Source organism: Bombyx mori, chromosome 8 (genome assembly GCF_030269925.1).
Source record: "Bombyx mori chromosome 8, ASM3026992v2".
NCBI classification, from domain to species: Eukaryota; Metazoa; Arthropoda; class Insecta; order Lepidoptera; family Bombycidae; genus Bombyx; species Bombyx mori.
In genome coordinates, this window is record NC_085114.1 from 14,370,374 (window position 1) to 14,395,134 (window position 24,761).

The window sequence follows — 24,761 nt, forward strand, 5'->3', positions numbered from 1 at the left end:
CGGAGGGGGCGGACATTTTGTTTCTGTCTGCTGAGTGCTGATAAGCTTGTGTTCGAAAGTTTTTTTTTTTAAATCAATATTTCTCTATTTTACAAGCAAAAGGATTGGATATTAGAATGCCATTTAACCTTGATATATTGTAGTCGGTTATAATACTTATATGAAAAACGTACAAATTGTAAATCTGGCCTTACTTAAATTCAGATATGACCTTTACTTAGCTCCCTTAGCTCCCGCACTATGCTCGCCTGCCTTTTAAGGCAACAACAAAAATAACTAAGGTACTATAGTATCATTATTTTAACTTGAGGGTGTGACGAACAGTGGTGTATATTCATTCCAAGTATTTTCTAGACGCTCAATATCTGTTATTAAGTTCGACAAATGATTTTTCGACTGTCCAAATATACCTCGAACACAGTTTATCTCTTTGATTGATTACATACGAATGGCTTAAATCAAGAAATGGACAACTGATGGCTACTTTGTTATTTTAGAGGCCCACCACAAAAAGGTCTCATGCCTTATGTATCATGCGAACATCAATCATTTTTTGAGTATTTATTATTGGGTGATAAACTCGTGGGCATATTTACCCTAAAGCCAAATGGGCCAGAATTTGAATTTTGATTCGTTACCGTAATTCCCAGCCTACAACAAAACATTGCAGGATTTTATTTTGTATTTATTTTTATTAACTTACAGGATGGTAAATCTTATAGGTCTAGGGCGCTGAATCTTAAAATATGCCACTGGTTATATTTAAGAGAATGTTCCCCTTCGCCCCTTGAAGTTTCATTTTAATGAGTCGCGATTCCGATCATGAGCTACGGTGACAATTGATCTACATCAGGTGGGCTATATGCTCATCTGCGTGCAAGGGGAAAAAAACGATCGTTTTTCTATAAATACCGATATTCGACCCAGCTATTCTATACCAGCCACCAGCCGAGACTAAATCTTCCTATATGGCCGAATGAAAGACCAACACTTTACGAAACTTCCTCCTCCTCCTTGCGTCGATAATCCTCAATGCTGAGGGTCGTGGCTTTATGAGGCTTTCTTGGGAAAATACACACGGTGGGTTCACGCGTCCTTCCACGGCAGTGCTTTTGGAAGAGATTTAGTTCTTCGTAGCCGCTGAAGCCTTTTGGGTCCGGCTAAATAACCGCCGCCAGACATTTTTTTTATTGCTTAGGTGGGTGGATGAGCTCACAGCCCACCTGGTTTTAAGTGGTTACTGGAGCCCAGACATCTACAACGTAAATGCGCCACCCATCTTGAGATATAAGTTCTAAGGTCTCAAGCATAGTTACAACGGCTGCCCCACCCTTCAAACCGAAACGCATTACTGCTTCACGGCAGATATAGGCAGGGTGGTGGTACCCACCCGCGCGGACTCACAAGAGGTCCTACCACCAGATCATATGCCCTACAGATGGAGAAGGGAGCCGGGCCGTACTGCGAAGGTCACGGCTTAGTCGTCCGCTCGTTCGTCTATCTGTTCCGATTGCTACGTAACCGACCGGAGTGCCACTTCGTATTAAAAGCATCTTTCCTGGAAATCTATAATGAAAAGGTAAATGAAACGAGGAAATTATCTATATACTAATATTATAAAGCTGAAGAGTTTGTTTGTTTGAACGCGCTAATCTCAGGAACTACTGGTCCGATTTGAAAAATTCTTTCAGCGTTAGATAACGCATTTATCGAGGAAGGCTATAGGCTATAGGCTATATAACATCACGCTAAGACCAATGCAAGCGGAGCACCAATAAATATTGTTTCAAAATTGCGTTTTTTTCCCTTTTGAGAGTTTCCACTGCGTGCGCTGCGGAAGCGGTTAAAGTTTCGCGAAAATAATGTATGAGAGAATTGTTTCCCTTCAAAAGATCTAAAAAAAGTCCGCGTTATCATATTTCTATATGTTAAGGTTGTCTCTCTATAACGTCTTTTATGCTAACCAAATTTGTTCTAAAATAAAGCATTATTTGTGAAGGTGTTTTTTATAAAGATGATATTCTACGTAAATGAAGAGGCGGGTTAAATTTAACGTTATGCCAAACTAACTATTCCACGCGGACGAAGTCGCGGGCAAAAGCTAATATGTTTATAATTTATGAACGTTTGCGCGTAACAACCAAGGGAATATCTTCTACGGGACGTTTGAAGTTGCTCGGTGGAACGACGATCCGATTTGTTATTTTTCGGAAGTTACCTTGAAGATGTTGTTAGCGAAATTCAGGCATCTGGTAAAAGGCTTGCGTCTTTTGATAGCTATTCGCTACAAGCGAATCATTTGAAAACAGTTTCAAACCACATTATTCTGATTGTACGAAGCCGAAAAATTCAGGAACACGGCAATCACTAATGGACATTTAAACCATTCGCACTTACGTCCCATTGTGTCTAGGGCCCTTAGCAGTATCACTAAGCCATAAACTTTGTTAAACTTCAAGGTCATCGACCTGCTAAACCCAGGCACTGCTAGGAAACCATTACAAGTGCGATGGTCGAAGGAAAGCAGGAGCTTCTACGTGGAAAACCAGTTCACTGTTGATTGCGAGGAGCTTGACGACTTGTTCGCTGTTTTAGAAGAAGGTAATACTAAATCAGTTCCATTTCAATAGATAGATAGAGTATGTTTTATTGCACACCCATATAATAATATCCGAGTAGCCGAAGATAGGATAAAGTAGTTTTTATGCTATTGCATAGCTTTTATCGCAGGCTTGAGCGCGGCGACCGAATCAAGAAATTCCGTAACGAAAATAAAACCTAACACCCCCACTCCGCCTACTATGTAGCTCGCGTTCAACACATTCAAACGTTGCGCTTGTGTAGTGTTTATGAATAAGCGCGCGGCGTCACGTCGCACTGCATGCGCATCATAAAAAGTCTTCCCATCTATCTCTCGCGCGGTCTAACGTATGAGTGTAAAGGGGACAGTTTATGTTTTGCTTTTGTTAATGTTTATAAATATAGCGTGGTCTTATTTTATTATTGTTTTAATATTCAATTATTATTGTCTAATTATAATTGCATAAGTTGATAAAAAATGCTTTACCGCGGCACTCCCCGAGTGCCACACGTGTTTTTTTCCTAATCACTGCTAACCTAAGGGGCTATTCCAACTACGCACGCTTTAATAAGGGAGCTTACAGTACCAAATTCACCGAATCGAACACGTGTCAATAGGTATGAGGAACCGCGCCGTCGGCTCGCACGCAATGAACGCTAACTCATCGCGGTCGCACACGTTGTTGTGCGTGCGCGTTCGAAGGGATCTCAGGACAGACGGTGACGTCACCTGCTCCACACACGGCAAGATCAACTTCGTCGATCTGGCCGGCAGCGAAATGACGAAACGCACTCACAGTACCGGAAAGACTTTGGAAGAGGCCAATAATATTAATAGGAGTCTCATGGTGTTAGGTGAGTGGCTTTAACATACATTGTTCCACTGAGTTTCTTGCCGGATCTTCTCAGTGGGTCGCGTTTCCGATCCGATGGTAGATTCTGCGAAGCACTGCTCTTGCTAGGGCTAGTGTTGGCAACATCATCAGATTAGAGCCCCGTGAGCTCTCCTACTCGTCCGGTTACACATAACTCCCTAGGTTACCAGCATAGGTAGTGAAAAAAAGGAACGCTACCTTTGTTGTACCTAAGTCAGTAGACGATGATCGTGCTTGTTGTACTTTTTATGTAGAACTATTTTTGTGTAAGCTCAAGGGGTTGTGCTAGCTTCACCGAACGTATAAGTGAGCTCACGGAGCTCAGTTTGGAAGACTTTGCTAATCGAGAAAAAGTCTCACATGGACATCAGGCTCTTCATGAAAAATACATACCCATTTACCTACGTTTAATTACGTAACATTTTATATTAATTATGTACATTTTAAAATATTAAACACCCAAAAAAAGAGAGAACAAACCTGTTCGTCACGACAATGTTTTGTAAAACGAGCTCATGGCCCTCTGTCCAGCAGCTAAGGGCGCTAACTACTGAATCAATCAAATTCGGTTACAGATACCATATTTGGTACAAACAATACGGCATTTCTGGTGATCGGCTGTCTTGTGATTCCGCCTGGGCGGGTAGAACCGCATTACCTATTTCTCACGTGAGGCAATAATACGTGTCACTTTGAAGGGTGGAGCAGTCGTTGTACTGTAAAACTAAGACTTACAGCTAATGTCTTAAGGTGGGTTGCGGTAATTACATTGTTGATCCAGCAACAACTATACCCAGTGGTTTCTGAGCTGGTGTATCTATCCAAGCAATAAAAATCTGCATCATCCATAGTTTTCGGTGACCAAAAGTAATCACAATTCCCTGGCATCTGGCCTTTTGTTCATAATATTTCGCGACGCTACCAACCAACCAAAGAACCTACACGAAACCTGAAAGACAGCTTGAGATACCTCAAAGCCTCGACTTGATCTTCAGATCCATTGATACAGTGCAAGTAACAACTTTGCAAGAGAAGTAGATGGAACTGTGATCGCTGATACTTATGACATGATAGTCAATACTTGTCAAGGAACTCACAATCGAAACGTATAAAATGTGGTTCTTCTTTTTCTTTGTCTCCACCTTATCCCACTAGGTTGGGTGGGCACAGTAATTTTTTCTATTTCATTCTCTTCAATCAGCCGTCAAGTCAACACTTACTCCTCTGGTACATTAACGAGAAATCGGGCTTGGGTCTTCAACTAAATAAACAAGTTTGTTTTAGGTTATTGCATAGCGCAACTGAGTGATGGTAAAAAAAGAGGTCATATACCATACAGGGATAGCAAGCTGACGAAGTTGTTGGCTGACAGCTTAGCCGGCAATGGGGTTACGTTAATGGTGAGCAAAATCATTTGTTTACTATTGTTTCAAATATAATTATTACTTTTCTATAAAACTGGCGAATCTTCGAATCGCTTGTAAGTTGGTTTACAGTGGGCAGTGGCCTAACTGTTCTCTTGGCATTGCTAATGACCATGAGCGACGGTAGCCGCTCACAATGAGTTGGGCTATACGCTTGACTACATAGAAATGGCAATAAAATAAAAATAGTAATAAATTATTATCTTTCGTCACGTCGGTAGCGTGCGACAGAGATAACGCTCTACGAAGCCGAAATCAGCCGATAGTCTCTTTTAAAAGTTCGATGTGCGACATTTATCACCGGGTACTGTACATATCGGACTTTTAGAATTGAAATGGCTTAATTAAATTTTTTAAGAAAATGAGTTTTATACTTTGAACGACTTATAAACATGTACTCTATCAGTTAGTAAAATATAATTTTTAAAATCAAACATGAAATTTAGATTTTAGTTTAAAAAGGACAAAGTATACTTTCCATATTTTTTAAATCCTTGCCTTACCCTAATCTTTAAGGTGTGCGCATTAAGGTTTAATGTATTAAAAACTACAATTCTTAAATTACATTTTTGGCGTTTACAAAAAAAAAACAAGAATTTTTGGATTAAGCCACTTCTATATATGTCTCCGGTTTTATATATGGCGATACGTCTCTCCGGTGTATTCTTTAGGGACGTCTATGTGGTTGTAACGGTTATAGTCTAATGAATGTTTCGGAATGGCATATGACAGATAGCGTGCATTGCACCGACGCGGTCGAACTTGAACGAGACGATTAACACGCTGCGGTACGCCGCCCGAGCCAAGAAGATCAAATCTAAGCCCATCGTCAAAATGGTAAGTAAGTAGGGATAACGACTTTTACCTTTAGGTAGGGCCTTTTGTGAGTCCACACGGGTAGGTACCACCGCCCTGCCTATTTCTGCCGTGAAGCAGCAATGCGTTTCGGTTTGAAGGGTGGGACAACCGTTGTAACTTTACTTGAGACCTTAGAACTTATATCTCAAGGTGGGTGGCGCATTTACGTTGTAGATGTCTATGGGCTCCAGTAACCACTCAACACCAGGTGGGCTGTGAGCTCGTCCAAACATTTAAACAATAAAAAAATACAGCGACTAGTGCTGTGTGCTTAACGCGAGGTTTTTAGCTTATCGATTCTTCTGTACAAAAATCTCGATACTACCGTATCGCTGCCTTCAAACCGAAACGCATAACTGCCACTGGTAGAAATACATAGAATCGTAGTGCCTACCTGGGCGGGTCCTCAATACTATCCACCATTAGCATAATGATGATGATCTCAAGTGATGATTATGAAGTTACTTTATGCATGTAACCTTCTTCTTACGTGGATAATCCTCAATGCTGAGGATCGTGGCCTCATGAGGCTTTAATTTGGCCATCCTTTATTTTGTTAGCGGACAAATACGTAACAATATTTTTGGTGGTATCAATAATAATTTTGGATCAGTTTATGATTTTCATATAAATTAAAAGTGCGCCTCGAATTCCTTAGGTACATATCTGCCTATATTTACTCAATCATAGACTAGCTGTACCCGTCCGCTTCACTGGGCATTTAAAATTAACATCATTATTTCTCATCGACACAAACATTCTCATCATTAACGGCCCCGCAACTGGTGTAGGGAGTCCAACACTCATATAAATATTAGCCTATCCATTAAGTACATGTATTTTCTACATGGATACCAAGTTTCAAGTCAATCGGATGCATGGTTCAGTAGTTATAACGGAACATCCATAAAAAACACTGTAGATTTATACCTAGTTATATTAGTATAGATACACCCGTTTGAACAGCAGGTTTTTCTGTGCCCCTAGTACTGTCCACGAGTGATTATGCCCACTCACCATTAGGCAGGCCGTATGCTTGTCTTCTTACAACGGCAATAAAATAAGCAAACCTATCCCGTGATGTGCAGGATGCTCGTGACGCATTAATATTGAGTTTGAAACGAGAAGTGGAGGCGCTGCAAGCCGAGAACGCGCATCTGAAGACAGCGCTACACGTACAGACCGACAGCTATACTTACAGTGAGCTATACGTATTATCGTCACGTTCTTACGGACCCACCCGACCCGCTAACATAAGTACTAGACGCTTGCAGCTCTAATACTAGGGGAAGGTTTTCGTACTCGTCGAAGCTTTTTATTTTTTTTATTGCTTCGATGGCAGAACGATCTCACAGCCCACCTGGTGTTAAGGGGTTACTAGAGCCCATAGATATCTACGACGTAAATACGCCACCCACCTTGAGATATAAGTTCTAAGATCTCAAGTATAGTTACAACGGCTGCCCCACCCTTCAAACCGAAACGCATTACTGCTTCACCGCAGAAATAGGCAGGGTGGTGGTACCAACCCGCGCGGACTCACAAGAAGTCCTACCATCAGTAATTACGCAAATTATAATTTTGCGGGTTTGACTTTTATTACACGATGTTATTCCTTCATCGTGGAATTCAATCGTAAACATATCTCGGATGAGCCCATGCTTGCCTATCTGTCCCGTTGAAACTGGATAGGGATTTTGAATCTCTTTATACTGGTGTGATCCACATAGACCTGACTTCGCGGAGGTCATCCTCAAAATGAAACCTTCCAATTTCAGTAGTTCGTTTACTGCCTTTAAAACAGACGACCCGCTTGATGGTAAGCCTTTGTACTATCTGATACTTAGACCTAAAGTCCAAGGTAGGTGGCGACATTCACATAGCGATTTCCTTGGATTCCGGTTACCATTGTAATATCGTCCACCCATCTAACCCATTTCCAGGTCACAGGAACAGAACACCAAGCGATATAGAGCCGAATAAACTGTACAAGCTGCCTCAAGCCGAGCTGGTAGATCTGGTGCAGCTTCATATGGAGGAGAACACCGCGTTGAGGACGGAAAATTCTGAGCTGTTCGGCGTCAGAGACCAGCTGCTCAGGGACCAGGAGATCCTGAGCAGGGAGAACGAGAGGCTGCTGAAGAAACTGGAGGACGTTAACACGTGAGTGCCAATGTTTTCATCGCTTTCGTAATGAGTGTCCAGTTCAGTGTGCTTAGTACAAGTTTCTTAACGTTATCGATAGCGTAAAAGTTAACCCAATATTGTATGCAGTTGGAACAGCGCCCCTTGCGGCAAACGTGGGCAAACGATCCCATTCCATACAAATATGAGCTAACTTTTACGCTATCGAGAACGTTAAAAACTCGCACTAAGCACACAGCTCAGTGCTTCATCCATGAAGAATCTATTCTTAGTGCCGAAATACATTAGACAAGCGTACACCGATATCAAAATAGGGTAGTTTTGAAAAAAAAAAATGAATTCAATATGAAAACGATTGATTGTAACCGAATAACTCTAATATCAATCATATCGGCTGACGTCACATGTGGGTATTCGTTTTGTTTTAGTATGCATTCTATGATAAGCTGATCACCTAATTCGCCACTGTGTAAGCACAAGTTTTTGTTCGCAATAAGAAATATCAAAGAGCACATAGCGAAGTATGATTTAAATATGAAAGAGTGGGGACATGTTGCTATCTCCCTTGCACCTGGCTGCACGACGGTGAGGTGACATGATGACGTCACGAATTATTATGTCCATCCTTTGTTTTGTTAACGGACAAGTACGTAAAAATATTCTTGGTGATTTCAATTTTGGATTGGTTTATGATTTTTATATAAATTAACAGCGCGCTTCGAATTCCTTAGGTACATATCTACATAAATTTACTCAATCAGCTGTAGCGGTAGTTATAGATCAGAACATATTTGAGAGATGCATGCAATGCATGCAATGAATCGCACTGATGACATTTTCAAGAACTATTTACACTAGTTCGGAGCAACATCGATCTAAAATGCAATGTCACTCGCTCCATTGAAGATCTAACTTCGTTGATACCTCCAACCATTTTACTGTCATTGTACGTTGGTTCGTATTGAAATCGAAACTTCAACCGCTAAATTAAGATTTCAGATTTTTCCTATGAATACTTTGTGGATTATATTTCGAATAAAAATACTATGAGATAGGATAAGACCACACGCATATCATAAAGTTATTGTAAATCTTGCATAATTGTCTGGGGAACCGCCTTCAACGAGGACTATGGCCATTAAAAAAATAGGTTATAGAACAGTTCAGTGTGCTTAGTGGGAGTTTTTTAACGTTCTCGATTGCGTAAAAGTTAACTACTGGAACTTTTGCCTACGTTTGCCGCTAGGGGCGCTGTTACAACTCCATACAAATTTGAGTTAACTTTTACGCTATCGAGAACGTTAAAAAAAACTCGCACTAAGCAGACTGACCCATAATACTGGCAGGCCAGCACCGTCCCTACCTACAGCTGCAGCAGGACTTACCGTGACCAATCCTGCGTTTCGGCTTGAAAGATTCAACAGCTCTTATACAATACAGTTGAGGCTTGGAAACTCACGTCTCAAGGTGCATGGCGACATTCACGTTATATCTATTCGCTCAACACCAAGTGAACCGCTAGGACAAGACCTTGAATAAGCAATTAAACAATACAATGATTTAGAAATGAATTTAATAATATCTACGGTTTCCTTAGGACTATATTCGGAACAAGCTGATATCCGGGTGAAAGGGAGAGGTCAGTTATTAACTTTAAAATGCATGTGACGTATCACGACACAAACGACCGCTAATAAATAGATTGTGAATAAAATGAAGGCAGCATGAAAATTAACAAACAAATTTACAGCTATTATGTTAAACTAGCTTTAAATATTTAATTAACAAAAAGCACTAAAACTCACGTGTGTGTTTTTGATCGAATTATCTAAGACATACCTACTTTTTTTTTGTCGAAGAGCGCAAGTGAGTTACGTTTTAAGTTGCTGTTTTTAAACGCAAAGGTTACCTTGTGTCTTAAAGTGATCTGTGTTCACGTTTTGACACTTAATACGTCAATAAGTCCCATCATGACTTACGCGAGTGTGGTGTTCGCTCACGCGGCCCGCACACACATAGACACCCTCCAATCTCTACAATCCCGCTTTTGCAGGCTAGCCGTCGGAGCTCCGTGGTTCGTGAGGAACGTTAATCTACACGACGATCTGGGCCTCGAATCAATCCAGAAATACATGAACTCAGCGTCAGAACGGTACTTCGATAAGGCTATACGTCATGATAATCGCCTTATCGTTGCCGCCGCTGACTACTTCCCGAATCCTGATCAGTCACCGTCGACGCCCTAGACACGTCCTTACGGATCCATCAGATCCAATAACCTTTGCATTAGACGCCTTCAGGACGCCAACACTAGGAGCAGGCTTAGGGACCCCGGTAGCCGTACTCGTCGAACTCGACAAAGAGTTCGACGTGCAATCTAACCCATGAATCAGCTCGCTGAGTTTCTCGCTGGATCTTCTCAGTGGGTCGCGCTTCCGATCCGGTAGTAGATTCATTCGCGAAGCGGCTGCTCTTGAGTTGATAGGCGCTCGCGCAGCTTTTAGCAAATCCCGCATCTTCTGGCTGAGCCTTTGCTCGCCCACCTGTCCTGGTGAAACTGGAAAGGCCTCCGGGCCACTAGTAATCCTACAATCCTAAAAAAAAAAACGTCTATAAGTCCAGTCACTTCAACCATTAAATCGTTTGCCTGTGCATGCTAATATTTACGTAGGTAATTAAAAAATATTTACCGCAAAATGTACGGGGTAAGGGCGCCTGGTAGCTCTTAACTCTCCGTTATGTCTGTCTTTCATTTGAAATATGTACCTATAAAAATAAATATTTACTTTATTTTCAGAGTGTGCGTTCGTTCTCCGATTATACCAGCAAGAACGACGTACTCCAGTTCTGAGACAAACATCTGGACGAACCCGGCGACTTCCTCGGCCAACAGTGTTGCCAGCGGAGGCAGCTAAGTGCTCCCAGACGCGCACGGTGTTGCGTTGGAAAAAAATGTTTTCAAATACGAAGAAGTATTTTACTCTTTTTGGGTAATCTCTCTGTCTTACACATCCGAAATCTCCGTGCGGGGACCATGATAGTTTTGGAATTAATCAAAACCCTTTTCATTATCTAAATCTATGTTGTTAAATACACATTAATTTGTAAAACCTACAATCCGTGTTTTTCAAATATCTATCGGTTGAAGAAAAATCTGTTTCACATAAAGTGATTGCCATTAGAAATATGTACTTATGTTATATAAGCTAATTTTGCTGAAATGTTGTAATTGAACAATCAAACATTTATAAAATAAGAATCTAAAAAGAGAATTTCATTAAAACGATTATTCATACAGTACGTTTACAAAACATTCAAGATTAACCTATCCTGTTATTATACGCAAAATTACAAAGGGGATTTGAATAGAATTTTGTACATAGTGCGAGTACGTTTCGAGTGTGCATAGTGCGAGTTTTTTAACGTTCTCGATTGCGTAAAAGTTAACTCAAATTTGTATGGAGTTGGAACAGCGCCCCTAGCGGCAAACGTAGGCAGACTTTTTAACTCCATACAAATTTGAATTAACTTTTACGCTATCGAGGACGTTAAAAAACTCGCACTAAGCTCACAGGGATCTTCTCTTTTACGTACCAATCGGCATTGAAATGAGCTCCCCTGTACGGTGTTTCCCGAGTACTACGCTACGACTTCTTCATTGAGGCTTATGGAGAGAACTCAAGAGTAGGCAGCGGCTGCGCCCCTGACATTACTAACGTCCATGAACGATGGTGACCACTTATCGTCAGGATACGTTTATCGTGATTAAGGACAGAAACCCATCATGGTCCGATTTATCATCTGCTGTGCTATCATAAATGAGGCCGTCAGCGCAAAGCGGTCTAAGCATAGTTAGTATGGAGCAATGAGCTTTAAGTTTTCATATATTTGAATTTGAGTAGGCAAAAAAACAATACGCGCAAAAATAATTTTTATGAAGTCATCTCTTATCAATGGGTGAAACTATGGATAGGCCGGTTTTGCATCAAAATTTGTTATATTTTAAATAAATTGCAATATACTTAATATAAGCATGATTATGAAAAATTGTGGTTTAGGCCACTTTTACGCTGACGGCCTTAAAAATATGAGTGTGTTCGCTGATTTTTCATTTTACGTAGGTACTAACTATATCAGCTACTTTCTAATATGGAAAATGAGACTTATGTGATTGTTTCTAACAAATTTAATGGCCTCGCAACTATGAGGCACGACTATTATTAACCCTTTTAGTGTTGAGCTTATTTTCACATATTGCAAAAATTTATAAAATAAATTTGAAAAAAAGTACCATAAAAAATCATAAGTAAAAAAAATAATACATAAATCAATGATAAATTCACAGTAAAGTATTTTTAAATTGTTATTTATAAATGTTATTGACTTATTAAAAACTTTTTACATGGACGCTCTAAGATACGTCCGCAATAGGTACATACCTAATATCTATAATCAAACTGCGCAATAGTCGGTATTCCGACGCTCCGCAATTTTTACGCATTAATAGAGAGTCGATCTATCGACGGCGTATACTCGAAAGGGTTAAATAATATTTCTAAAATTTCACAAGGTAATGATCACGACACCTGAAGTCAGATTTGGATAGTCGTTGTGAATTAGTTCATGATCTAGTTAGCTAGTCTTTTAATTTGGCCCCTAAATAACATAGAGGTTGTTTTTGTTCTGTTTAAGGCTATTTTGATTAATCTGACCAGTAGCCATTTCTCTATTGATGTTTCTAATATGAGATGGCAGAAATTAGAAGAGATGAATTATTACTTTTCATCTTTATTGTATATTAATTGTTATGTAATATGGTGTCAAAGCACTGACCTGGAAAGTGTCTGGTAAAAGGAAGAGAGGCCGCCCCAGAACAACTTGGCGTCGCTCGGTGGAGCAGGAGCTAGGGGTCTTGGGCATGACGTGGGAGGAGCTAGAACAGACTGCCCAAGACCGATACAAATGGAAAAATTTGATTCGAGCCCTACACCCCAGCAGAGGGTAATAGGAAAGCATGATGATGATGAATATGGTGTCTGTAAAACAATGTCTATATTTATAAAACAGTAAGCCATATCTGTTTCGGTTAGTTTCAAATAAAGCTTTGAATTTAACAAAAAATGTCGTAAGTTTTATTTTTGTAATTGGTGGCTTAGATTTACGTTTGAGTGAAATAAAAACCAGTTTAGATTTCCAAGTCTTTTTTATTTGAAAAAGCTTTTATATTTATAACCCAGTCTTTTCAGACATTTTTTTTTTTACTTCGATGGGTGGACGAGCTCACGGCGAACATGGTGTTAAGTGGTTACCAGAGCCCATAGACATCTACAACGTAAGTGCCACCACCCACCTTGAGGTATGAGTTCTAAGTCTCCGTTTTTACAGTATATAGAGAGAGGGGTGAAAACTATTTGGTTTAACCGAAATTAATTTTCGTAATTAAAGGTTCATTTAATTTATTATTAGTACCAACAATTCGATGTTTTTAGTTAAACTTCAATTAAGTTTACCCCATTCAAATAGTTGAAGAAGTTTTTTGTTATTATATTTTTTCCAAATGTTACTTTAGTTTAAATGGCTCTCCTGTAGTTGCAAAAATGTCGCTTAAACCAAATAGCCCCCTTCACCCCTCGATATAATAGTTTTCTCATTCAATACCATAACTTTAAAATATTTGCTTGACCACCTAATTCATTGTGTAATTATATAGTGTTACTGACTAGTACTATATAATACTACTAGCTGGCAAATGTTGTTTTACCATATAAATTATTTCTAGGAAAGATAAATAACCTAGATACCGACTGCAGCGCCCTCTGCTGGGTTGATTTGTGAATCTAAACCATCCAGGGTGCCACCCAAATGCATACAAACACAATCATTCAAATCAGCACAGCCGTTAAGGAGGAGTTCAGTGACACACACACGCACATAAGAAATATATATATATAAAGATATAATATAGTCCAGGTATGTGTAATTCCCGGATAGTCAAAAGATATTTGATTAGAAATTACTTAGTTATGTTTGGTTGTTTCCCAGACCCATGACGAAGGAGAAAATGGTAGTGTAGGGCCATTAAATGTGTAATACCAATGCATTTATTAATAATTACATAATGTCTTAATGTAAGTACACACTAGAAACATAGTTTTCAAAATATGACAGACAACATTCACACAGTACAATCACTCTCATTACATACATGAATATTGCTAACATATTGTCTGTAGTTTTACAGAGCACATGGTAGTCAAAAATATCTTTATTGACAATTTAGTAGAAAAATAAAAAATAAAAATGAATCTTAATAATTTAAATGCAAAAACTAAATGTATTTTTCAAGTATTTTCTTTCTAGTTGGAAAATGAAAACTAATCTGCATTGAATAAACAAAGGATAAAAAAAATTGTAAAAAAATAACAGATATCATCGATAACAACAATCCAATTGTATAAATGAATGAATTTAAAAAAATATATGTGAATTTCTCTTGGACCCGAGCTGCAACTCTTTAGACATTGAAAACCATACTTGATCATAATAGCCGTTGGCTTTAAAAAGTCAACAACAAAGTAGTTGATAAAAACAAACTTGTATTTCAATCAAACTTTAGTTGAGAAAAACCTCTGTTTTTATTATTTTAAATAACAGAAACTTTGCAGAAATTAATATTTAAAAACTAAAAAGAAACCTAATGCTAGTGTCTCCTAAACCCATATTTCTTTCTCTCGTAGAACAGATCTGTTTTAGAGCTTCCCAAATTGACAATCTTTGGACAGCCATCTCTCTGTGAAAAATAACAATTTTATTAGCATAATAATATGTATTATTATTATTATTATTATTGTTATCAGCGCACAGACGTCCACTGCCATCGTCCATCGGTCCATCTTGTGGGAGGCCTACCCACGCTACGTCTTCCGATACGCGGTCGCCACTCAAGAACTTTCTGGCCCCAATGGCCATCTGTTCTACGAGCAATGTGTCCTGCCCAATGCCACTTCAATGCCACAATCCTTTTGGCTATACATTTTATTAGGCTTGGCTTAATGTACATGATATTGGGGACGCACACAATCATTATCAGGTCACTTGATCAAGTCAGGTTGACTAGTTTCTTGTGAGTTTTTAAACTATCAAAATATAACGATGTTTTTTGATTTGAGGAAATTTAAATTAATGATTTCGATGCGATTATTTGAGTTCAAAAATTACAAAATTAAAACTTACATCCTTCTCCTGTATCGTGCACTCCTTACAATAATAAGCATCAGATACTCCAGGCCCGCCGCAAATCACACATCGCCCCTGATACGAGCCATAGTTGCACTCGTCACAAATACGAACCAACGTGCACGGACGCACATAAGAATCGCAAATCACACATTTTCCGTCACATTTCTCACATAAACGTCCAATAGCTGGAAAAATAAGAAATAGCATTAAAACAAGCGACACTAAACTTGGTTGTCTTCCATTTTTTAATACTACTAACCGACTCCGGGCTGTTTCCTGCAGAAAATTAAATCTGGATGATGCTTTGCCATGTTTTTAGTTAGGTCTGGTCTGCTGGCGAATGTTCTTTGATTGTTATTATCAAACTTGCCGTTTACTGTTTTTTTATCGAATAACCTACAAAGATTTTGACGATTTTGACCCGGTAATTTTGACAAGTGGCACCATAGATATATTTTTTTGTTACAATTTTTCCTTATTAGGAAAGGCAAAGGGATCTAAGCCCATACCGCCTCATTTGTTCTATATAATTTCTGATATAAATTTATAATAAAGCCAAAGCCAGGTCTTATAGGATTTAAATTATATGAGTCGACTATTATCAAAGCCGGCAATCTGACTTTTGGACAATGATTGGTAAATCAGAAAAAACGAATTATTGACTTTGTATTCCATTGGCAGTCACAAAACTCTTCGGAACGACATCTTAGATAAATAACAGGTTAACTATTAACCTTTATTTAATGCAGGTTTTGAACCGTATTCTTTGAAGGAGACGATTATATTCAAAACAATCTGTATTGACATATCAATAATTTTTTTTTGTCCAAATGCACAGATTGCCACCTTTGATAATAGACGACTCATATCCTGAAATAAAAATTTCATTAAGGCCGAAGCCATGTCCTATAATTTGGCACCATAGATAAGTAGTAGTAGTAGTTTCATTTTTCCAAATGGAAAGGCAAAGGTATCATAGCATACAGCCTAACCTTTTATATATTTTTTTTTATTTTATGAAATATGATACTATGAAATGAAGTGTATTAATTTATGAAACATGGCATAAAATGAAATGAGATGAGATGATATAATATGGGGTATTTTTATGGAAAACGATAATATGAAATGAAATGAAGATGATTAATTTGAGACAACAATCAACTGGGATGAAATTAAATGAAATGAGATGAGATGATATGGGATGAAATATAATCTCAGTAAAATGGTGGTCATTTACTGAGATTTTTTCAGTGGACTTTTTGGAGGATCCCGAGAAGTTACGTCCAGTGGCTTTGTTTCATTTTCCCACATTTGTGCACTGTCACAGATATTAAACAGTTAATAAACCACCGTTATTACACATTTAAACCTGAAGAAACACTAAATAGACAAAATAAAACAAATCACACAACTTCACTCCTCGCGTTCCCACCAAAAAGTCTAATTGCCGGTTTGCGATCGGTCTTAATTGTCAAGTATACTTTTGACAGTTTTACTTCTTTGGTGACACATACGTCACATATTATATGTGATAGATTCAGAAATCAGAAATCAGAAATCAGCATACCCCTAATTCAAACACATGCTTTCAATATTCGCGTCTTTTTTGTATTCCCCAAAACAATGATAATTTAGAGAAAATGACTGCAGACAAGGAAAGCTATGGAGACGAAACCAACCAGGATAGTGAGGTGGAACAAACTCCAACCGAAAATGTCAACGAAGATACTGAAGATGATAAAATAACATTTAAGGATTTGGTAAGTTTTTACATTAAACTGTGTTTGTAATACTAAGTAAATACTGTAATATAATTTTATTGATTTTAATATCAAATGGTGCCTTAGATTTACTAAATTGCTTCAACGTTGAATAAAAATAACACTTTTTGAGGTTATTAACATAAGATTATATTTGCATTTAACCACAGGGAGTTGTAGACGTACTCTGCGAGGCTTGTGAAGAATTGAAATGGAAGAAACCCTCTAAGATTCAAAAAGAAGCTATTCCCGTCGCGTTACTAGGCAAAGATATCATTGGTCTTGCCGAGACAGGTTCTGGTAAGACAGGTGCCTTTGCCCTGCCCATACTTCAAGCACTACTGGAGAACCCGCAGAGATATTTTGCACTTATACTCACACCAACAAGGGAACTGGCATTTCAGATATCAGAACAATTTGAAGCACTTGGTAAGATAATAAAGTTAAATTACAATTTGTTCATTTATCAAGAGCAAACAGCAATAACAGAATATGTATGTAAATATGAGGAAATTGATTGTGTTTATTATTGTTGTAGTTGAGTAACTCATTAATTAGCTTATAGCACACTTAGTGATTCATTATAGAGATTCCTTCGCGCAGCAGCTGCTTTTGAGATCCCTAATCTAGTCCCTACCTATCCCACCAAATCCCACCCCTCCTGGCTGAGCCTTTGCTCGCCCACCTGTCCTGGTGAAACTGGAAAGACCTCTCAGGGCCACCAGTAACTAGGAGTGGGTAATATCGGTTTTGCCGCGTATCGAATCGTATCTATATATCGAGGATCAATATCGGATATTGAATCTATATATTTTCTGAATCTATATATTGATGGATGCTAGTAGATTTTCTCCATTCATGATATTTGAGATTTGAAACGATACGCTGATATAATATCGTAGTAGATATAGATTTAAGTCAACGTTATACGGTTGGTTTTCTGATATCAATTTATAATATGATCTTAAAGTAATAAAAAGAACATGAAAATAAAAATATCAAAAAAACTTTCCTTCATGCTTTTACCAGGCTTAGGACTGGCTACATTATTTTCAGTTTTTAGTATTTTGTGTCTTAATTTAAAATTACAAAATATACCAAAAGCGTGTAGATTTCAAAAGTTTAATACAAACACAAGAAATAAACTCAATTATTTGGATTCAACTAAAAATAGAAAAATGTGTACTTTAAAAATCAAACACAAAAATTTTTTAAGTATTTATAAACACTTGTCCAAAAATTCTAGTTCAAGGTCAAAGCGCGTGAAATTAAATTCAACGATGCAAATAGGCTATACTGCATTCAAGTTAGGGTCGAAAGTTGAAACTTCTTTCCTTAATTGTATCCTGCTGATACGCTAAGAATAATCTACAGACATATGGGCTTAAATATAAGGTTTACAATTGTATGGATAATGCCTGTTTCTGTTTCATTCATCACATGATATCCCTATCGTGCGCTCACTCACTCTGGCCGATTCGATACGAACCAAACGAATATTGCTGATATTAAAGAGTACGATATGCCGATGCGCATCACATCGAGCAATATCGTGTATCGGCTGATATCGAAATATAGATTTCGATTCACGAATCGGTACGATATGGCGATGCGCATCACATCGAGCAATATCGTGTATCGGCTGATATCGATATATAGATTTCGTGCGGGGCGATATCGGATTCAACGATATTGCTGCGATATATAGATATTGAATCTATATACGATTTATATCACCCACTCCTACCAGTAACCCTTCAATCATATAAAAAAAAAAAACTTAGTGATAAGTGGTTACTAGAGCGCATAAACATTGGAAAATGGAGGCTGCTGACTTAGTTGAGATTTCAATTGTAATATGCAAAGGTTGTATTGTCAAAATAGAAAGTGCATAACTATTGACAATTAGCACAGTAGGAACTTTTGCTCACCAAATGCTCTAGTGTCACTAAATTTTTTCAATTTGAATTATGTTTCGGTAGCCAGCTATCATTATAAAATGGTATAGTATTGATAGCAATAAAAGGAGGAGGAATAAATTGCAATAAAAGTATTGGTGTGTTGGTGTGTCTTCTTTCTTAGACATATCTAACACAATCACAATAAAACTACTATTACGGCTTAATCTCCTAAATATTTGACTGCTATTTACCTTTAAGTCATAGACTACTGTGTACAAAAAAATGACACAAGATTATTATGTCCAATCAATGTCACAATTATGTCCAACAGAACTTTTCTAAAGTAAATCAGAAGAAGGATAATAGGGATTGTAATAAAAAGTCTATAAGTGATATTAGATAGGTGTTCTTTACAATGGACATTTCATTCTGATTGAATAAATAAAAATCTGCATAACATCTGCAGTTTAATGTTTCTAAGTATAATTGACAGTTACGAATGATTTATAAAATCTGTTATAGGTGCAAGCATAGGTGTAAAATGTGCAGTAATAGTTGGTGGTATGGACATGGTGGCACAAGCACTAATGCTATCCAAGAAACCTCACATAATCATCGCCACTCCTGGAAGATTGGTTGACCACCTGGAGAATACCAAGGGATTTAATTTAAGGCCTCTAAAATATTTAGTAAGCTATTAACATATTTTTACAGTTACATTAAATCTAAATAATAGCGATTAATTTAAACTGAAATTATATACAAAACAGTAGAAATAAACTAATGAGGTCTCAACCTAAGCAGAATTGCTTATAAGCTGTAAAATAAATGATTATAAATAAAAAATGTGAGCCGTCACGGGACGCCTGGCAGATGTGAAACATCGACATTATTTTGTAAAAGTAATATGCAAAAAAGAACAGATTGTGATAGGAACTAAATATGTCATAATGATAAAATAAAATATTACGAAAAAATAATTTGTTTTTGAGTAAAACACAGGTTATATTGTGTACTGTAGTAAAAAACACTGTATACACTACGGAGTATACACTATAGGTGTCCAAGCTTAGTGTAGCGAGAGAGATGGCTTAACGCCGGATCGGGAGAGAATCGCACAGTCGATTGTGCATGGCGACGCGTCGCCACGGCATGCGTCGCCATGCCAGAAATCGGTTTTACGTGCGGCTATAGATGTTTCACATCAAAACAGTAATGGAGTGTGCAATTCAATACTATTATGACTATGCGATTTTATAGAGGAAAGGGATATATAGATATATATTTTTTCATTGGGCAAAATTGCTCTAATATTGATGAGATCCATTTAAACAGGTAATGGATGAAGCGGATAGAATTCTCAACATGGATTTCGAAGTGGAAGTGGACAAGATTCTCCGTGTGATACCAAGAGAACGCCACACTTATCTCTTTTCTGCAACAATGACGAAGAAAGTGCAGAAGCTCCAAAGGGCATCATTACAAGATCCTGTGAAAGTGGAGGTGTCTACAAAGTACCAGACTGTTGATAAGCTTATGCAATCCTACATCTTCATACCTGTTAAGTTTAAGGTAAGAATAATACTTAAAATTCGACTTCTTTTGCTTTAGAAATTGTGGTATCATCATGGTTATACCATTGATGTTTTGCAGCTCCGTTTATCCAAACTTGGTTTCCGCTTTAAGGTATAATTTCTATAAGTATGACTCAGTTGATCTATTAATATTCAATTCTACAACTTGAGTCGTTTATTATCAAAGGTGGCAATCTGTGCATTTGGACAAAAAAATGTTATTGATATGTCAATACAGATTGATTTGAATATAATCGTCTCCTTCAAAGAATACGGTTCAAAACCTGCATTAAATAAAGTGTTAACTTAACCTGTTATTTATCGAAGATGTCGTTCAGAAGAGTTTTGTGACTGCCAATGGAATACAAAGTCAATAATTCGTTTTTCTGATTTACCAGTAATTGTCCAAAAGTCACATTGCCCGCTTTGATAATAGTCGACTCACTTGACAAATTATCCAAGGTTTGTGCAGCTTGATGTAAACTAGTTCTAAGCAAAACATTCTATGACGATAGTTGCAGTGATTGCATATATTCATATATTAGCATAATAAGTTTGAGATATTATTATTTTACCCTTTATATGGATACTTTTATTATCATGTTTATTAAACACTCTCTCTTATACGCTCTCTACTACTATTTTCTCTTGTTGAATTTTGCGAGTCTTACACATAATTAAAAGTACTTTACAAGTTTTATCTCGCGTTTTTTATCGCCGTAACATTTTATTTGATGTTTCGAATTCATTACAATTTTTATAGTCAAGGACAACTGATCACTTACTGGAAAAAATATTGTGATTATCCAAAAGGCGATGTTAAACCGTAAAAGCAATTTTAATTATACTATAAATCCTCAACACAGGCTATTAACTTTTATTTAACGGCCGTCTGGTGTAGTGGTAAGTGACATGGGTCACTACATACGGGGGTCGCGGGTTCGAATCCCGCCAAGGGAAGATATTTGTATGATATATATAAATGTCTTTTCCAGGGTTATGGATGTATATTACATATATGTATGTGTATAATAAAAATCTTACATTTATTTCCGTTATCTGGTACTTGTAACACAAGTTCTTTACGAACTTAGCACGGGACCAGTTAACGTGGCGTGATTGTTAGTAAATACTTATTTATTTATTTATTATTATTATTTGTAATTGTTACTCTTCTTGTAATTTGTTTACAACATAAGTATTACTAGGTATTTTGATGTTTTTATGATTATCTATTAAACTTCTGTCATAAATATTTTTAATTGAAAACTTAAAAGAAAATATTTAAGAAAAGAAAGAAAATATAAAAGAAAATCCTTTCTATAATATATTTGAGCAACTATTTTTTTTTTATTGCTTTGATGGGTGGACGAGCTCACAGCCCACCTGGTGTTAAGTGGTTACTGGAGTCCATAGACATCCATAATGTAAACGCGCCACCCACCTTGAGATATAAGTTCTAAGGTCTCAGTATAGTTAGTACTAATAATAATTATTGATCTGAATTTTTACAGGATGTATACCTAGTTCACATTCTCAACGAGATGGCTGGAAACTCGTTTATCGTCTTCGTCTCGACGTGCGCCGGTGCGCTGCGCTGTGCATTATTGCTCAGAAACTTGGGTCTGGCCGCGGTACCGCTACACGGTCAGATGTCTCAGAATAAACGTCTCGCAGCCCTGAACAAATTCAAGAGCAAATCCAGATCGGTGTTGATCTGTACTGACGTAGCATCCAGGTGTGTGTGTGTAGCGTGAAATATATCTTCATTGAAATCTGCGGATCGACTGGTGAAAGGTGTTCGGTTTAAGCAACATTTTTGAAATTTTACAGGGGAGATATTTAAAGTTTAAGATTTTGGAAAACATATCATAACAAAAAAACTTCTTTAGCTATTTGAATGGATTATACTTCATTGAAGTTTAATTAAACACATCAAGTTGTTGATACTATTATAATACCAGATAAAACGCACCAAGCGGTTTGGTAGGCAGCGGCTTGGCTCTGCTCCTGGCATTGCTGACGTCCATGAGCGACGGTGACCACTTACCATCAGGTGGGCCGTATGCTTGTCTGCCTACAAAGGAAATAAAAAAAAAACAAGTTGTTGATACTAATACCAAATAAAACGCGCCTTTAATTACAAAGATAAAAGTCGCGTATTAAGTGAGATGTCGCTTAAACCAAATAGCCTTCCACCCCTCGATATGATTCCGCCATGTAATCACTAAATCGTTTAAATTCTTTTTTTTTGCTTGGATGGGTGGACGAATCACTGCCCACCTGGCGTTAAGTGGTTGCTGGAGCCCATAGACTTCTACGACGTAACTGCGCCATTCACCTTGAGATCTCAGTGTAGTTGCAACGGCTGCCCCGCCCTTCAAACCGTATTTCTGTGCGTATAAGACTTGTTTATTGACAATACACGTTTACTACGTTCCAGAGGTCTGGACATTCCTCACGTGGACGTCGTGATAAACCTGGACATCCCGCTGCACAGCAAGGACTACATCCACCGCGTGGGCCGCACCGCCCGCGCCGGTCGGGCCGGTAAAGCTATCACTTTTGTCACGCAGGTATGTACAGTGTTTTTTATTTATTTATTGCGCACAGGGGTGAATGAACGCCCAGAAAATTGTATTAAGTGGTTACCGGGAGTTCAAACATCACTATGTGGATGTCGTCACTAACTTAACTCGACACAAGACCAAAATTTGTATAGCAAAATGGTTGTCCTAACTTTCAAATTGGAACGCATACCTGCTTCGTACTTCTATTGCTAACTGCTTGGCAGAAGGTAAAAAAATCTTGCAAAATAGAAAGAAAAAAAAAGTTTGACATAAATTTTTCAGTACGACGTGGAGTTATACCAGCGAATTGAACAGTTGATCGGGAAACAGCTGCCTTTATACAAGACGGAGGAGAGCGAGGTCATGGTGCTGCAGGAGAGGGTCGCTGAGGCCCAACGTCTCACTAGAATCGTATGTTCATCTAATAGTTACTATTTTGTAGGAGTGGGTAATATCGGTTTTGCCACGTATCGAATCGTATCTATATATCGAGGATCAATATCGGATATTGAATCTATATATTTTCTGAATCTATATATTGATGGATGCTAGTAGATTTTCTCGATTCATGATATTTGAGATTTGAAACGATACGCTGATATAATATCGTAGTAGATATAGATTTAAGTCAACGTTATACGGTTTAATTATTTGGATTCAACTAAAAATAGAAAAATGTGTACTTTAAAAATCAAACACAAAAAAATTTTAAGTATTTATAAACACTTGTCCAAAAATTCTAGTTCAAGGTCAAAGCGCGTGAAATTAAATTCAACGATGCAAATAGGCTATACTGCATTCAAGTTAGGGTCGAAAGTTGAAACTTCTTTCCTTAATTGTATCCTGCTGATACGCTAAGAATAATCTACAGACATATGGACTTAAATATAAGGTTTACAATTGTATGGATAATGCCTGTTTCTGTTTCATTCATCACATGATATCCCTATCGTGCGCTCACTCACTCTGGCCGATTCGATACGAACCAAACGAATATTGCGGGGCGATATCGGATTCAACGATATTGCTGCGATATATAGATATTGAATCTATATACGATTTATATCACCCACTCCTACTATTTTGTTATATTTAAATTGAATGGACGATTCATTCGTAATATTTGAGCGGCATTGAGAGTTAGCATCAGAACAGAACATAATTTTAACTGGTGAATGGTGGTAGGACCTCTTGTGAGTCCACATGGGTAGGTACCACCGCCCTGCCTATTTCTGCCGTGAAGCAGTAATGCGTTTCGGTTTAAAGGGTGGGGCAGCCGTTGTTACGATACTGAGACCTTAGAACTTATATCTCAAGGTAGGTGGCGCATTTACGTTGTAGATGTCTATGGGCTCCAGTAACCACTTAACACCAGGTGGGCTGTGAGCTCGTCCACCCAAATAAGCAATAAAAAAAGGGAGGGCATTTGAAAAACCCATTCACTAGTGGTAGTCATTTCTGTCAGAAAGTTTCCACGATCATACTTCTCGTAGGATAGGCCAAAGTTCCTATATTTTCAATTCAAAGAAGAAATTAGAAGCATTTATTCGAAACCTTAATATAATCTATAGATTCATTTTTGGAAATGTCATTAGGAAATGAAAGAACTAGAAGACAAGAAGAGTACGAAGGGTAAGAAGCGAGGTGCCGACTCTGACGACGACACAGAGGATGCGGTCGGAGTCCGCAGACGAATCAAGGGGAAACCTAAACACGCTGGCAAGAAACGGAAACGATGAAATACAATTTTATAATAAATTATAATCTTTTATTTTCCTTTAGTAGAACGATTTCAAACCTTATCATTGTCAGCTATCTATACATGTGAGCTG

General features: G+C 37.8%; 3 protein-coding genes across 5 annotated transcripts in view; 2 read left to right on the forward strand and 1 right to left on the reverse strand.

Annotated features, from left to right (window-relative positions):
• The window catches only part of LOC101742874 (kinesin-like protein KIF12), a 57,046-nt gene extending 43,967 nt beyond the window's left edge, over nucleotides 1–13,079 (forward strand). For 2 of the 3 annotated variants that reach the window (XM_038012524.2, XM_038012522.2), the window contains exons 6-13: nucleotides 1,439–1,579; nucleotides 2,460–2,601; nucleotides 3,199–3,435; nucleotides 4,740–4,855; nucleotides 5,612–5,716; nucleotides 6,826–6,937; nucleotides 7,681–7,900; nucleotides 10,680–13,079. In XM_038012524.2, the coding sequence (XP_037868452.1) occupies nucleotides 1,439–1,579; nucleotides 2,460–2,601; nucleotides 3,199–3,435; nucleotides 4,740–4,855; nucleotides 5,612–5,716; nucleotides 6,826–6,937; nucleotides 7,681–7,900; nucleotides 10,680–10,797 (1,191 nt within the window). In that variant the 3' untranslated portion in view covers nucleotides 10,798–13,079. The remainder of the gene's footprint in view (nucleotides 1–1,438; nucleotides 1,580–2,459; nucleotides 2,602–3,198; nucleotides 3,436–4,739; nucleotides 4,856–5,611; nucleotides 5,717–6,825; nucleotides 6,938–7,680; nucleotides 7,901–10,679) is intronic. The other variant, XR_009973733.1, reaches the window with a different exon arrangement.
• Nucleotides 13,080–13,965: 886 nt separating this feature from the next.
• Nucleotides 13,966–15,487, reverse strand: Phf5a (PHD finger protein 5A). Its single transcript, NM_001098355.1, has 3 exons — nucleotides 15,381–15,487; nucleotides 15,116–15,306; nucleotides 13,966–14,672 (listed from the first exon to the last, which is right to left on the reverse strand). Exons 1-3 carry the CDS (start codon nucleotides 15,430–15,432, stop codon nucleotides 14,583–14,585), a joined length of 333 nt encoding a protein of 110 aa, NP_001091825.1. The 5' UTR covers nucleotides 15,433–15,487; the 3' UTR covers nucleotides 13,966–14,582.
• A 1,051-nt stretch (nucleotides 15,488–16,538) lies between these two features.
• LOC101737096 (ATP-dependent RNA helicase DDX47) lies at nucleotides 16,539–24,687 on the forward strand. The gene is made up of 8 exons (XM_004923598.5): nucleotides 16,539–16,884; nucleotides 17,055–17,313; nucleotides 19,308–19,474; nucleotides 20,121–20,357; nucleotides 21,874–22,097; nucleotides 22,803–22,935; nucleotides 23,212–23,340; nucleotides 24,525–24,687. The coding sequence occupies exons 1-8, from the start codon at nucleotides 16,765–16,767 to the stop codon at nucleotides 24,666–24,668; spliced, it is 1,413 nt and encodes a 470-aa protein (XP_004923655.1). The 5' UTR covers nucleotides 16,539–16,764; the 3' UTR covers nucleotides 24,669–24,687.
• The last annotated feature ends 74 nt before the right edge of the window (nucleotides 24,688–24,761 follow it).

What these genes read in the sequence shown, in the direction of transcription:
- Phf5a (NM_001098355.1), bottom strand. Translation starts at nt 15,432, where the DNA reads ATGGCAAAGCATCATCCAGATTTAATTTTCTGCAGGAAACAGCCCGGA. An exon ending in CAGGAAACAGCCCGGAGTCG is followed by an intron (nt 15,307 to 15,380) that starts GTTAGTAGTATT and finishes TTATTTTTCCAG; the next exon opens with CTATTGGACGTTTATGTGAG. An exon ending in GCACGATACAGGAGAAGGAT is followed by an intron (nt 14,673 to 15,115) that starts GTAAGTTTTAAT and finishes TATTTTTCACAG; the next exon opens with AGAGATGGCTGTCCAAAGAT.
- LOC101737096 (XM_004923598.5), top strand. Translation starts at nt 16,765, where the DNA reads ATGACTGCAGACAAGGAAAGCTATGGAGACGAAACCAACCAGGATAGT. An exon ending in AGAACAATTTGAAGCACTTG is followed by an intron (nt 17,314 to 19,307) that starts GTAAGATAATAA and finishes AATCTGTTATAG; the next exon opens with GTGCAAGCATAGGTGTAAAA. An exon ending in TGTACTGACGTAGCATCCAG is followed by an intron (nt 22,098 to 22,802) that starts GTGTGTGTGTGT and finishes ACTACGTTCCAG; the next exon opens with AGGTCTGGACATTCCTCACG.